The following is a 15,719-nucleotide window of genomic DNA, read 5'->3' on the forward strand; positions in this document are numbered from 1 at the left end:
AGGTCTTGCTATATACCCTAGGCTAGCTTGACCCTGCAGTGGTCCTCCTACATTAGCCTCCTGAATGCTGGAATTACAATGTGCTACAATGCCTGTCTCAGTAGTTATTTGAACTAAAATGTTTATTTGATTCTGTGTATATTTATATGCACCATGTATGTGCAGTGCCCACAGGTCAGAAGAGGTATTAGATTCCCTAGAACTCGAGTTACAAACAGCCGTGAGCTGCCATGCAGGTGCACTGAACTGATTCCTGGTACTCTTTCAGAGCAATAAACACTTGGGGCGCAAGAGATGGCTCAACAGTTGAGAGCACTGGCTCAAATCATCAGTAATGAGATCTGGTGCCCTCTTTTGACCTGCAGACATACATGCAGACAGGATACTGTATACATAATAAATAAATATTTTTTTAAAAAGCAGTAAACAGGGCTGGAGAGATGGCTCAGTGGTTAAGAGCATTGCCTGTTCTTCCAAAGGTCCTGAGTTCAATTCCCAGCAACCACATGGTGGCTCACAACCATCTGTAAAGAGGTCTGGTGCCCTCTTCTGGCCTTCAGGCACACATGCAGACAGAATATTGTATACATAAGAAATAAATAAATATTTTTTTTAAAAAAGCAGTGAACACTCTTATCTACTGAGCTAATTTCCAGTTCCTGGAGATACTGTGTCCAGGGAAGGTGGGGAGGGCGGGCGCTCACAGTGGATCCTACTCTTGCTTCTAACTATTCTGCTTCAAACTTCTGAGTACTGTGCCACCACTCCCAGAAACACTGTGACATTTGCCCCTAAATACCTCAGCTTGCTCTCTATTAACAGAATGAGACAAACACCATGTGTACTGTCAAGATCTCTATAAACCTGAGGGAAAACCATAAGATTAATTTGTTAAGTGAAACTGACCCCATGCACACATTAGGCCCCAGTAGAAACAGTTAATATGAAATACGTTAAAATGCCTGAACTTTTTTTCTGTTAGACTGGGATTATGAATAACTTAATTTTTATACTTTTCTGCCTTGTTGAACTTTTTAAATTTATTTTTATTTAATATGAATTGTTGTTTGCCTGTGTGTATGTCTGTGTGAGGGTGTCAGACACCCTGGAACTGGAGTTACAGACAGTTGTGAGCTACCATGTGGGTGCTGAGAATTGAACCAGGGTCCTCTGGAAGAGTAATCAGTGCTATTAACCACTGAGTCATCTCTCCTTTTGAACTTTCTATGATGAGAACAATTAATTCTATGGGTTAGACATGCCTGGAGTAAACCACAGACAGAAATATTTGGGAAAAAACTGAGCCTATATTGAATGTGTACAGACTTTTTTCCTTGTTATCACTCCCTACAAGTACAGTATAGCAAGCTGGGCGGTGGTGGCGCACACCTCTAAACCCAGCATTCAGGAGGCAGAGGCAGGTGAATCTCTGTAAATTCAAAGCCAGCCTGGTCTACATAGCTAGTTCCAGGACAGCTAGGTTTGTTACACGGAGAAACCCTGTCTTGGGGTTCAGGTATAGTTATTTATACAGCAATTACACAGCATCTTGTTAGTCCTAAGGATTTAGAGGATGAGTGCAGTTTCTCTGCAAATTCCTTGTAATTTAATATAAGGAATTTAAGATTTGTGGCTTTTGAATCAGATATGGTAGTACCTGTTATGATTCCAGCATTTGGGAGAGAGAAAAACTAATCTGTGAATTTTGATATTAGTAAATGGTCCTAGAAACACTTTCCCTCAGATACTAAGGGACGTATACTTATTTATTGCTTTCACAACAGAAATAAAACGAAGGCAGTGGTGGCTCATGCCTTTAATCCCAGCACTTGGGAGGCAAAGGAAGGTAGATCTCTGAGTCCAAGGCCAGCCTGGTCTACAGAGTGAGTTCAGGACAGCCAGAGGGCTACAAAGAGAAGAGAAAAATCAAAAAGAAAAAAAAAACAACGTAAACTAATTAAAATCAAACAGAGAAAACTCTTTTGTCACTGGACTCCTGCACTGGTGTGCTCAGGGACAACCTGCGGCCACCAGCGCCCACGTGGGACACGCCAACAGCGCACCTAGAGAACTCTGACAGCGCCCGTCTGGGACACGCCAACAGCGCACCTAGAGAACTCTGACAGCGCCCGTCTGGGACACGCCAACAGCGCACCTAGAGAACTCTGACAGCGCCCGTCTAGGACATGCCAACAGCGCACCTAGAGAACTCTGACAGCTCCCGTCTGGGACACGCCAACAGCGCACCTAGAGAACTCTGACAGCGTCCGTGTGGGACACGCCAACAGCGTACCTAGAGAACTCTGACAGCGTCCGTGTGGGACACGCCAACAGCGTACCTAGAGAACTCTGACAGCGTCCGTGTGGGACACGCCAACAGCGTACCTAGAGAACTCTGACAGTGTCCGTGTGGGACACGCCAACAGCGCACCTAGAGAACTTTGACAGCTCTGCTCTCTATAAAAAATTACCCAAAGAATCTCAGGAAAATTTCTGCAACAAAGACTTCCAGGAAAAAGCTCCTTGAAAATCTGTTTCTCAACAGTGATGGTACAAAATATCAAAGGAATCATAATGTGCCACCAGCTATGACTATGGAGGAGAACCTCACTCACCTGAAAGTCACAGGCGAGATCTTTCCCATCAGGGCATATGCAGTGACACTCTGAAGGTGAAACAAGGCGCCATCTGTCAGCAGCAGCAGCACGATGTCCTGGCTGTAGCTGAAGCTCTTCCCACTTCTGCCAATCACAGGGACATCCTATGGCCAAAACAAAAGGACATTTTTCTGGCCTGTGTCTCCCTGCTGTGCCTGGCCTGTCATCACTGCTGAGAAGGTAAGGTATCACTGGTGCCAAGTAACTGAAATCAGCAACACTGGAGCTTTGAATGCCTGTCTGCTAGACAGCAGTGTGCACATTCATCAGGACTTTTAGCATGGACAAGGCATGCTACATGCCTATAATCTTAGCACTCAGGTAGAGAAAGGAGGACTTGGACAGTCAGAGAAAGATAGCAAATCTGAGGCCAACCTGGTTTACATGAGCTCTTATCTCAAAAGTGAGCAGAGGTTATGTCAGGAAAATGCCTCAGTAAGTAAATGCCTCAGTAAGTAAAGATCTCTGTGAGTTCAAAGCCAGCCTGGTCTACAAAGAGAGTTCCAGGACAGCTAGGAGTTAGAGAAACCCCGTCTCGAAAAAACAATAACAAAAAAACTAAAACCAAAGCAAAAACTCAAGTTCAGATCCCCAGAACATATGTACAGCTAAACATGATAGTATAGTCTATAATCCCACTGTTCCTATTATAAGTGGGAGAAGAGACAGGAGAATCCTCAGAAACTTGCAAGACAGCTAACTTGGCTTGCAAATAAGGGGGAAAGCAAGGACTGACTCCCAAAGCTATCCTATGTCCTCCATGTATATACTTCAGGTAGAGGTCGCTTCAGATCTGCAATCCTAACACGGGAGACAGAGGCAAGAGGACTACCAAGAGTTCAAAGCCAGGCTGGGCTGCAGTGTGAGTTCTGGGCCAGCCTGGGCCTGCAATCGTAGCATTTGGGAGATTGAGGCGAGGCCTACTAACAATGTGAGACCAGCCTGGGATATATAATGTGTTCTAGGACAGCCTGAGCTATAAAATGAGACCCCGTTGGGTTTTTTTTTTTTAAACCAACAAAAACCCTCATTGGTAAGGATCTTAAGAACATGGAACTCTTGTGTGTGTATTGTGAGAACATAAAATGTTTCAACCAACCACTCCAGTTCCAAGACTATATTCCAAAGACACACCCCCATTTGCAAAGGATGTCAATGTGAGAAATTCTTTACCATGTATGGAACTGTGGGGCAAGGTAAAGCTATGACCCACAGCATGATCAGAACAGACTTCCCAGTGTGACATGTCTTAAGGAGAAAGGTTTACACAGACACGCACTTCCATAAACGGAGGGACGCCAGGAAACGTGTTGGGAGTAAATCTGCACCCACAAGCTCGCTACACGGCAACTTAGACAAGGAAGCTAAGGGTGGGAGATCCTCTCAGTTGGTTTCAAATATAAAACTGCTGACTTAGGTGGGTGTGGGGACAGAGCCCTTTAACACTAGCACTAAGAGGCTGAGGCAAGCATAGTTATGTCAGTTTGAGGCTAACCTGGTCTACATAGCAAATTTCAGACTGCCACGACTACATAATGAGACTCTGTCTCAAAAGGACAACAAAACTCTGTTTACTATTCTATAGTGTGCAAAACCATTTCCATAATAAAAGAAAGATAAGTTAAGCAAGCCTAAAAACCCCAAACAAAACTCAAATTTAGCCACCCGCCCTTCTTCACCTGAACTGTCAAGGCTGGAAACCCACCATGAAGAAGGCCCACGCTGGGATCAGCAAGGCCACAGCAGCAGCACTGGTGTAAAACTGCAGCTCCGGGGCCCTGAGGGACAGGAAACACATGGTCTTTCTCATGGGTCGAGGCTTCCACCCAAGCATTTTCAGCAAAGAAAACTCAAGAATCAGCAATCAGAAATGTGTCTCTCACAATGACAGGAATGTAAGGGTCCCCATGACCTGAGCTGTCTGTTTGGTAATTCGAGGAGTGAGCTAGGAAGCAGGTAGTTTTCTCTCGATTTTTCACAAAGACCTGTCAAAGCCACCAAACCAAATGAGTACAGGCTCCCAGGACTTATTCAGAGCTGTAAAATGACCAAAAGTCCTGCTGGGTCTTAAGATGGTGCAGACCTTTGATCCCAGCACTTGTAAGGCACAGGATGGAGGATCTCTGCCTGTTCTGTATAGGGAATAGTAGGACAGCCAGGACTACATAGACATGCTCTCTCACCACCGCCCCAATTAGAAACTATAAATCCTCTTACTGGAGATACTTACGAGAACCTGTATTTGTCCCCACTGAGAAGCTTTTTTGAGAAAACATTCTGCAAACTAAAACAGAGATATCAAACACTTAGGTCACTCAGGAATAAAGTGATGATTGAACACCCACTAAGGCCAACAGCCACAGGCACTTACATGCCCGAAGGCCAACAGCCACAGGCACTTACACGCCTGAAGCCAGTCCTGTACCAGGTGTGTCCAGTCATCATCTCACCGAGAAGCAGGACTGTGCCTACTGTCCCTACAGACAAGTGAACAGAGCCTGAATGACCTGCCATCTCAAACATCAGAGCACCATGATGGTTTTGCTCTGTACGCTTTGAAAATCCCAATATCGGAAGCTCAGGTAGGAATACTAGGAATTCAAAGCCATCTTCAGATACATAATGAGTTTGAAGTCAGCCTGGACTATGTGGAACCCTGTTTCAAAACCCCAAAAGAAGGGCTGGAGGGAAGGTTGAGCAGTTATGAGCAGTTCTTATAGGTGGACAAAGGTTTAGTTCTTAGAACTGAAAGGGTGGCTCACAACCTTCCATAATTCACGTTTCAGGGACTCCATCGTCCCTTTCTGACTTCCACGGGCTTCTAAAGGTTACAGGTACACATGTGATGCACATACACACATACATGCAAGCAAAACACCAATATATACATAATAAAAATAAATCTAGTTGAGAGGTAGTGGCACATGCCTTTAACTCTAGTACTTGGCAAGAAGATCCAGACAGATCTCTGAGTGTGGTGCCAGTCTGGTCTACAGAGTTAGTTCCAGGACAGCTAAGTCTACACAGAGAAACTCTGTCTCAAAATAAAACAAAAAATAAACAACAAAAAATTAAGCCAGGAGTGGTAGTACACACCCATGATCCCAGCACTCAGGAATCAGAGGTAGGCAGGTCTCTGAATTCAAGGATAGCCTGGACTACACAGTGAGTTCTAGGACAGCCAAGGCTAAATAGAGGGACCTTGCCTCAAACAACCAAAATCTAAAACCAACCAAAAGAAGCAAAGTAAGCAAGCAAACAAACAAAACCAAAATAGTTCCCTGGGGATGAAGTTCATAAATTCAGTAGCCTGGGGCTCCAGGCAAAAGAGGGTTCCATGGCAAGTGTACTGAATAGAACTAGTCATGCACGCAAAACCCCAGAACTTAGAAGCAGACAGACCACCAGGGAAACATACAAATAGCCAATGGGAAAATAAAACAATTCTGGCTTCAAAAGAGACCTCAGAGACAGAATTTGACACAGTGGGACATTGTTGCCTAGCTTCTTACTGGAGAGAGATCTTAACTTAGTGTACGAAAAGGTGATGCCAATCTGCACGGAAAGCATAGTGACAAAGGACGCTGTCTCAAGCCACAAAACAGCACGAATCAAGAGCATCTTCAGAAGTCCGGTACTCATCTAGTGGTTTGCCTTTTAGACGCTTACCCTACAGGCAGAGAAAAAATAGGCAAAGAATCAGTTCCCTGCAGGCTGGCTTCCGAACAGTGTGTGTGGAGTCAGGCCGTGGAGAATGTTTAGTGAAGAACAAGGCTCAAAGAAACTGTGTGATTCTGAAGTACCACAAACCCAGTGCAGAATGCCTACAGCAAATGCATCACTAAGGTGAAGAACCGGTTAAGAATGGTTTCCATGAATGTTGCTCATATGCAACATTCCTAACTGAAAGGCCAGCTGTTTTCTCCAGCAGGAACAGTAATAACAAACTAGTAGCTACTTATAGTGGCTGTTTTCTTTCTCTCAAAGTGCTAGACATGGTAGCACATACCTTTAATTCCAGCATTCAGGAGATAGAGGCAGGTGGATCTCTGTGAGTTCACAGCCAGCCTGGCCTATAAAATGAGTTTCACGACAGTCAAGGATACATAGAGAGACCCTGTCTCAAAAACAAAAATAGGAAAAACCTTAAAGAGATTATTAGTTCCAAAAGATCAAGTTTTTTGGGATGAACTTCAGTGACAGCACAGATGAAGATAGCCTGTCAGACAGTGATTAGCCACACACACTGAACAGTACCTGTCATCTCAACACTGGGGAGTCTGAGGCGGAGGACTGCAAGTTCAAGGATAGTCTAGACTATAAAGTGAGAAAAAGTAACAAAAAGAAGACTGGGATACGACATCTGTCCCTCAGCAGACTGTGTGACTAACAACGCCGATCCAACACTTCCCCCAGATCTTTGTCACATGACTGGCACCTGCCTGAGAGACATCAGGACATAGTTACTCAGCCAGGGAGAGAAACAAGGATCCAGCAGCCTGGTTCCACAGTCTTGAGAGATGGTCTCTGGCTTCTTCTTTGGTTTTATTTAGCTTAACTATGCGACATACAAAATTAAGTTTATATTTTCATCAGCCAACAACATTTTTCTTAGAATTAGCCTATTAATTACCAGGTTTATCCTACAGTTTAACACACACACACACACACACACACACACACACACACACACACACGAGGGGGGAAGAGAGAGAGAAGGTACACATGTCTGGAAGCGTGTGCATGAATGCCATGGAACATAGGTGAAGAGCAAGAGATCTCACTATGGATTTTTGTTGTTCTTGTTATTTAGGGTAGTGTCTCACTATATATTCTTGAATGGACTGTAGCTCACAGCAATCCTCCTGCTTCTGCCAAGATTACAGGCATGTGTGCCACCACACCAGTCTAGCTACCATTCTGATTATCATGATTATCCTTACCGTGTAGCCAAATCCCTCTAGTTAGTATATTAGCAATCAGGACTACACATCAAATTCCAGCTTTGTTTGAAGAAAATGCACTGATCTGGAACTTACTGTTGTACTTCTTGAGAAAAGGAAGGTCAGTGGAGACTGGCTCAGTCACAGAAGTGAGGCTGAGCTAGCTTGGATCTGAACACCTGTGGACTCAGATGAGGCAAAACAAGCCCTTCTTAAGCAAGCCCTCCTTCATCATCTGCCCTTGTGATCTGAACTCACCAATCCATAATGTTGGTGGATAACGCAGCTGAAAACCCCAGGATGTTGAAGCTTATCTCAGTGGCTGTGCACAATGCCAGTCCTCCCATGACTGGGATAAGGGACAGGTTGACCAACAGCCCTAGCAAGAACAAAATAGGAATGCGCATAAGTGTGGGTGCGGTGCGCACAGGCCACGACACACACATAGAGGATAACCTGTGCAGACAACTCCCTCCTTCTACCATTAGGTCCTAGGGACTGAACTCAGGTTCAGTCAGCAGCTCCTTCATCCACTGCTCTAAACCCTGTCTCTCAAAACAAAACAAACAGGACTAGAGAGACGACGTGGAGGGTAAGAGCACTGGCTGCTCTTCTGAAGGTCCTGAGTTCAGTCCCTGTACTCACATGGTGGTTCACAACCTCTTTGGGTCTGCAGGCATAATGTATACATAATGAATAAATTAATTTTTTTTCCTCCGTAACAGGGTCTCTCTGTGTAGCTTTGGAGCCTGGCCTGGCACTAGCTCTGTAGACGAGGCTGGCCTTGAATTCACAGAGATCTGCCATCCTCTGCTTCCCTAGTGCTGGGATTAAAGGCATACGCCACCACTGCTGGGAAATAAATAAATAAATTTACTTATTTATTATGTATACAGCATTCTGTCTGCATGGATGTCTGCAGGTCAGAAGAGGGCACCAGATCTCATTATAGATGGTTGTGAGCCACCATGTGGTTGCTGGGAATTGAACTCAGGACCTTTGGAAGAGCAGCCAAGTGCTCTTAACCTCTGAGCCATCTCTCCAGCCCCCAAATAAATAAATTTTTTTAAAAAAAAATTCTATTCACTGCAATGCAAATCACATTTCTCACCTATGTTAATTTTGGAAATGACAACAGGTACTTTATAGAACCTTTTCAATTTTACATACAGGACTTATTTCAATTGTCAAAGAAATAAAGACATACAGCCCCCCACCCTTTTTTCTTTTGTTTTTTTTCAAGACAGGGTTTCTCAGTGTAGCCTTGGCTGTCCTGGAACTCACGCTGTAGAGCAGGCTGGCCTCGAACTCAGAGATCCACTTGCCTCTGTCTCCCGAGTGCTGGGATTAAAGCTGGTGGCAGTCCTACCCGGTGGACACGTGCCCTTTATGTTTATCAAAAGTAACAGTCACAATCGTAGGATCACAAGAAATGGTTTCTGTCCCGCCACAGGCTGGTAAGGCCCAGTGCAGGGAAGTAATGGAGGAACTGATGATCCCTGAGCCCAGAGGACCAAGCTCAGGAAAGGATACTCAGGCTATCTTGACAAAGTCTTACAGAAAAGCTCCTTCTTAGTTGCTATGGCTAGCTTTACCCTCTGTCTCTTTGGTAATTTTCATTTAAATGGTGCACAACATGTATAAAATTCCAGAGAGAACTAGATATATGTTACTACCTGCGTTTGTTTCTGGGCAGCTGTGGCACAGCCAACGCCTTTGTCCAATTTGGGCTTCAAGAGTCGGAATCCTAGCTCTAAGTCTGGCATTTTTCAGACTGTTCTTTGGGTCTGACTTCCATCCTAGGCCACCAAGATTCTCAGCTACCACACAATGATCAAACACTTCTTTGGGAAATGGTGACACATAACCAGAGTACTTCTCTTGGCAAACCGAGACTCCTTTAAAACCTAATCTCTGAGTTCGAGGCCAGGCTAGTCTACAGAGTTCCAGAACAGTCAGGGCTACACAGAAAAATCCTGTCTTGAAAAAACAAACAAAAAACTAGTACCTCAGCCTTCTCCAATGCCTCTCTAACAAATTCCTTTTGATAAATTTCGAGAATATTTTCTAATTGTTCTCGACAAGTGAATGATTGCTTGAAGCTTGTTCATCATCTTAAGTCAAATCGTCCTGTATTAGAATCATTTGAAATAATCCTATTTTATTTGTTTTTTATTTTGTTTTATAACAGGGTCTAAGTAGCTCTAGCTATCCTAGAACTATGTAGACCAGGCTAGCCTCGAACCACAGGGATCCACCTGCCTCTGCCTTTCAAGTACTAGAATTAGAGGTATGTACTACTTGCTATACCTATATAATATACAGTATTAAAATAAATCTGACTCCCTAAGCCTTGGGGAAGATGGAGAAACAGTTACCACAAAGCAAGCTGGGCAATGGTGGTGTACACCTTTGATCCCAGCACTTGGGAGGCAGAGGCAGGTGAATCTCTGAGTTCAAGGACATCCTGGTCTACAGAGCTAGTTCCAGGGCTACACAGAGAAACACTGTCTCCAAAAAAAATCAAAAGAGTCACAATGCACCCTGGACAAGTTCATTAAAAAGGGAGTCCTTATGTATGTGGGCATTGCCTTATTGCTTTTGGATCAAGGATCAGTACTTGGATATATATGCCTGACATTCATCTTCCAGTTTCCGGCCAGCTGGAAGCCATGAGGTTCAATCCTCCTCTGACCCTCTCATCCTCCCACAAGAACAGGTCCAGCATTTAGCAAGCTTGATGAAGCATCTGCTCAAAGGATGCCAAGAGAATTTTCCATGAAGTGAGAACAAGTGGTCCCAGCATTGGTGGGTCCTAGGTTTGCTCTCTGCCGAGAAACTCTGGAAAGCTGAACACCCAGCACGTAATGGGCAGTAGGTGACAATATATATAAAAAGGTGCTGAGGCCCAGCCCAGGCCGAAGGGCAGGACCAGGAGGGCCCCTACCTGTGTACTCCCCCAGAATCATTCGAGACATGATCACAGTGAAAATGGGAGCCGAGCTCTTCACAGTCTCAGCAAAGGACACTGCCACATTCTTCAGGCTGACCAGCCCCAAAACCACCGTTGCAAATCTTAAAACAAGAAAACAGCAACATGAGAAGGGACATCTGCTATAAAACAGACTCCAAGTGCTCAGTCACGACTGTGGGCACATCCGAGCCCTCTTCCCAACAAGTAGGCTGAGCCCCAGGTGAGGGCAACCCTTTTGCACTCCAGGATGGCAAACACCTTCCAACCACTACTGAGTTACCTTTTTAAAAAATTTTTATTTGAGACAGAGTCTCACTATGTAGCTCTGGCTGTCCTGGAACTCACTATGTAGACCAGACTGGTCAAATTCAGATATCCACCTGCCTCTGCCTCCCAAGTGCTGGGATCAAAGCTGTGCACTGAATTACTTTTTAAGGCTGCCTTATAAAAGACTCAGAGAATGAATGTGGCATCAAGGGCCACACAACTGAAACCTACCTGATGGATAGCCCTATAATTGTATCCTGTGCCCTAAACACACACTCAGACACACTAATTGCCAAGACCTCAAATAGGGTTTTCACACTTACTAACTAGAAAGATATTTTTTGTTTTTCAAGATGGGGTTTCTCTGCATCTCTGGCTATCCTGGGCTCTCTTTGTAGACCAGGTTGGCCTCAAACTCAGAGACCCACCTGCCCCTGACTCCTAAGTGCTGGGATCAAAGGCGTTCACCAACACACTCGGATCGGAGAGGTAGGTGTTTTATATCTAAAGAAACAGCATATTTTACCTCATGAGGCCCACAAAGAGCATGGTCATGATGAAATTGGGTGGGTAAGAGAGCCGGGTTTTGTGTTGATATAAACAGCAAGGAACAAATATTTTAATGCATCCAATTAATGTCGTAGACAGCATCTGCACAGCACCTGTGGAGGGAGCATGGGGCGCATTGAGAACAGTCTTTTCCCACGTGAGCACAGACATCACCCTTCACTCCAGGACACATCCGAGTAAGCCCCTTAGCCTTTCCTTCCCTCCTGATGGCCTCTGGCCACTCAGCATCAGCTCCAACAGGAGAGCATACTGGGCAGGCAGCATTACCTAACGTGCTGGGCTCTCCCTCTACAACAGGAGAGCATACCGGGCAGGCAGCATTACCTAACGTGCTGGGCTCTCCCTCTACAACAGGAGAGCATATCCAGCAGGCAGCATTACCTAGCATGCTGGGCTCTCCCTCTAGCAGCGACAGGATGTACTTGTTGAGGAACAACGTACAAAAGCTGAAGAAGAACCACAGCGTGAGGTAGATGAGAGCCCTTGAGCTCCACACACCCAAGTCCGACTCAATGACAGTGGTCTCCGTGATGGTGACGGTGAGCAGGCTCTCCTCTGGACTTCCATCACCTTTGGTAAAGACAATCTTCTCACTCCGGTGACCAAAAAGGGGGCCCCAGGTGAGAAGTGACTTTCCTTTCAGCTGCCCTTCGCAGCCAGGCACTGCCTCCTCTGGTGCTTGGGATTTTGCTGATGACATGCTGAGGGGTCTTGTGGGAAGTGAACCTCAAGGATGGACCACATGGATCAAAGTGACTGCCCCAGCAGAGGGACGCAGCTGGAGGAGCAGGCAGCGGTCCTGGTCTGCATGAACGTGGACCCCAACATGTCTGTTTCCAGCAAAGTGAGGACGCAAAGGCTGAAACGTTAGAAAAGAAGTCGCATTACTAACTTTGGGTATCTCATATTCTTTAGTAACCTGTCTATGATGCATGCGTGCACCTGAGTGTGTTTAAGGGAAGACACACGTGGAGGTCAGAGAGCAACCTTGGGCCTGACTGGTACCTTGTTTGTGGTCCACTGCTGAGCTAGCTGTTCCACAAGCTGACAGGGCCCTCCTGTCTCTGTTTCCTCTCTTGTCTTCCAAAGACTCTGTTTTTTGCTTATTCTGCTGTAGAAGGACCTTGGGAGGTGCCAGGCTGAGGCGTCCTCTTACTCTTGCCAGGCTGATTCTTCCGTGATTGGCTCAGCTCAACCCAGACCTGGAGTTCCTTTTGCCCCTGGTCTCTAATGACAGTCTGCATCAGGTCAGCCCTGAGACACCAGGAAACACCCAGGAACAGAAGGTGCTCACAGTTCTTCCTTAACTTTTCAGGCCTGGCTGTTTGTCCACACCTTCCACAGATACCCTGGGTACTTTATCCAGAGTTTCTATAAGGCTGACTCACCACATTGAGTTTTTAATTCATCAAAGTCCTATTTGTTTCTGTTTCAAATTGGCCTGTTCTCATTTTGGTCTTTTAATTCCTCTTTCATATCCTTTACGGTCTCTACTGATTCATTATCCATAGACCGTGGCTACCTAGGCCCATTTTTTCCTTGGTGGATGGATGAATATGTCAGACAGCACCTCTACCTGTTGTCCTGGTTTAAGGTTTTCCAAGGGCCCAGGACAAGTTCATGCAACTTTCCAGACAAACACTAGTCAAAGTCATCAAAGCTTGGCCCGAGGACATTCAGACCCATGCTACAGTGTCTACAATGAGATGTCTACCACTCTTAAAGTTTCAAGCAGAGCTATCCCATCCCGTCCTCCTGGGGAGGTTGGTATTCCCCTAGTTCTGGCTTTGAGCAGGGTCTCGTCTTTGACCTGCTTAATCTCATCAGAACTGGGATGCAGGTCTTTGGTGGAGTGCTTACCCACCATTCACAAGGCCTGAGGTTTGAGCCTCAGCACTCAAACAATAAAAACAAACAACGAAAACTGAAACACCACCGCTGGGTGGTGGTGCACACCTTTAATCCCAGCACTTGGGAGGCAAAGGCAGGCAGATCTCTGTTACAGAGGGTTGTGAGCCACCATACAGGTGATGAGAGTCAAAGTTAGGACTTCTGCAAGTGTCTCTCCACCCCATCCCTCTTTCTGAGGCACACTGCAGGTATTAGCATCCAGCTCCATGTCCTTCTGGATACCATGGTTTCCACCTCACTAGGACCCTTATTGATACTTCCATGTTTGCATGTGCCTGACTCATGTCAAATATTCTGTATGTATAGTGAAGGATGTACACACTTCCTGCCTCTGTGTGCTCACCCTATGAACTTTGCTATCTGTAGTATAGAGGGTGCCATACTCAACTGGGAGAGTCTGCAGCCCTGTCTTGAACCCAGTGCAGAGCCCGTCCTCCAGCCCTCTGGGTTCTGTTACGCCAGACCTCTACTGAATGCTGTTTTCTTCGTCCTCACCACTGGCAATGTCACAGTTTGGCTCTAGTGACAACTTACTGGTAGCTGAACATCCTAGGCTCCAGGACTGGCCAGGCCCTGTGCTAGGATGGAAAGAGAATTCATACTCCACCATCTCCCTTTCCTGCCCAGGAGAGCAGTCAGACTGAAAGTAGAGTGGCCATTTTACTATCTGGAAGAAAAAGTTCAGAAACAAAAGTCACTGCCAAGGTGTTGGAGTAAAGTCTACACCTGGGGACATCCAGGGTCCCCAATCATCCCTCAGACAGACCCCAATCATCCCTCAAACAGACTTTTTGGTAGCCAGATTTTGTTCTATGCTAGTGCCCTATAACGTACACTTATACTGGAGCCTAAAGCTCCAGCATTCATCTACCACCTTGTTGATGGCTCCACTTTCCCTGTCAGATCCATAACATGAAGACTCTCAACAGTTCCTCTCCAGGGGACACTCCTCCAAACACAGCATATAAATTCCTTAGCCACCACTGCGCTTCCAACACTGTCCTCATCTGTAGGGCAAGAGTGACAGTCAACAGACCAGCACGATGGCTCATCGGGTACCGCCTATCCTGGGACCCTCCGCAGCGGAGCAGAGAAACAACTACTGAACTTGTCTTCTGACCTCTGTGCCCACACCACCACACACAGTTCACCACCAACACCTACACAGTAAGTAAAGTGTAATTTTAAAGGTGTGTGTAATGACACTCAACACACATCCATCAGGTCAGCAAACACAGGGATGAGGGAAGTCCTGTGCTCTCAGCACTGACAGATAATGCAAGCGGCTGCACTGACAGATAATGCAAGCGGCTACAAATATTACAAAACAAAGATTGAGCTCAAATGTGTGCTCACCCTTGCTCAACCACCGCTCTCCCAGCAGTCACTCGGCTCTTATCAGGAATTCACAACATCCAGGTACCTGGTCCTTGTCCTCTGGTGAGGCAGTGTGCCCACTGAGAGCCCTAGGAGGCAGTATCTATGGGCCTAGAGACCCTACAAAGCCCAACATCCCAGCCTTCACCACTCAAGCTTGGTTAAGGCCATTCATGGAACTAGAAACTTTCTGTAACAATAACTTAAGGAAAAAAATAATTTTAAACAAACTCATTGCCACAGCAAGTCATTCCCACAGTCATTACCATACAGAATCTCCCTATTTATAAAATGGCGCATGCATCCTCTACTAACCGACTCAGAATATCCACTCAACCTCTTCAAGTGTTTCTGCTGGGTGCCCCCAGGAACAGACACCCATCACAGCATGTGCATATGCTCACCATTATAAGACACGGTACAGATGCTATACCCCCATTTCTGCTGCTCTTGTCTGAGATCCTCCAGCCAGGGTCTATTTTCCTGTCCACACAGTTTTTTCCTGTACACTCCCATTTCTGCTGCTCTTGTCTGAGATCCTCCAGCCAGGATCTGTTTTCCTGCTCACACAGTTCCTCCCGTTTCTCTCTTCACTCAGGGAACTAACACCCTGAAACGTCTGCACCCCCAGCGTGCGTGTTGCCACAGCCCATGTCCCAGGAATAGTCTAATCTTCCCCATGTTAAGCATTTCTGACTGAACCAAGCAGTAGAAATTCCTACCACCAACTGTGGATTCAAATGAAGGCCCAGGGTCTATAAGCAACAGAGAGGAAGAAGAGGCCCGATATCTCCAGCAGTAAAGTAAGAGAACCTCAAAGGAAAGTTCAAGTTTCAGATCATGTTTCATGCTCTTTGATGATTCAAGGGCAGCCAAGCAAGAAACCAGAGGGAAGCCACTCCCACAGCGACACGGGTGGATTTTGTTCACTCCACTGATCAGAGAACATTCTGACAGTGCAAATGCAAACAGACTCCACACATGGCCTTCCAAGAGTCAGGGTCAGCAGGAATGAGGTGC

The 15,719-nt window shown here is 45.9% G+C and overlaps 1 protein-coding gene across 2 annotated transcripts in view; it reads right to left on the reverse strand.

The window, feature by feature from the left end:
* Slc35e2b (solute carrier family 35 member E2B) overlaps window positions 1–15,719 on the reverse strand; it is a 29,649-nt gene that overhangs the window by 5,719 nt on the left and 8,211 nt on the right. The window contains exons 2-8 of one of the 2 annotated variants that reach the window (XM_048416965.3): window positions 11,853–12,270; window positions 11,368–11,503; window positions 10,548–10,675; window positions 7,859–7,979; window positions 4,888–4,941; window positions 4,363–4,435; window positions 2,616–2,761 (exon numbers count right to left, since the gene is read on the reverse strand). In XM_048416965.3, coding sequence (XP_048272922.1) covers window positions 2,616–2,761; window positions 4,363–4,435; window positions 4,888–4,941; window positions 7,859–7,979; window positions 10,548–10,675; window positions 11,368–11,503; window positions 11,853–12,111 — 917 coding nt within the window. In that variant the 5' untranslated portion in view covers window positions 12,112–12,270. Of the gene's footprint in view, window positions 1–2,615; window positions 2,762–4,362; window positions 4,436–4,887; window positions 4,942–7,858; window positions 7,980–10,547; window positions 10,676–11,367; window positions 11,504–11,792; window positions 12,271–15,719 lie in introns of both variants that reach the window. The other variant, XM_048416955.3, reaches the window with a different exon arrangement.

The sequence above is a fragment of the Myodes glareolus genome, chromosome 6 (genome assembly GCF_982192425.1).
Source record: "Myodes glareolus chromosome 6, mMyoGla1.1, whole genome shotgun sequence".
NCBI classification, from domain to species: Eukaryota; Metazoa; Chordata; class Mammalia; order Rodentia; family Cricetidae; genus Myodes; species Myodes glareolus.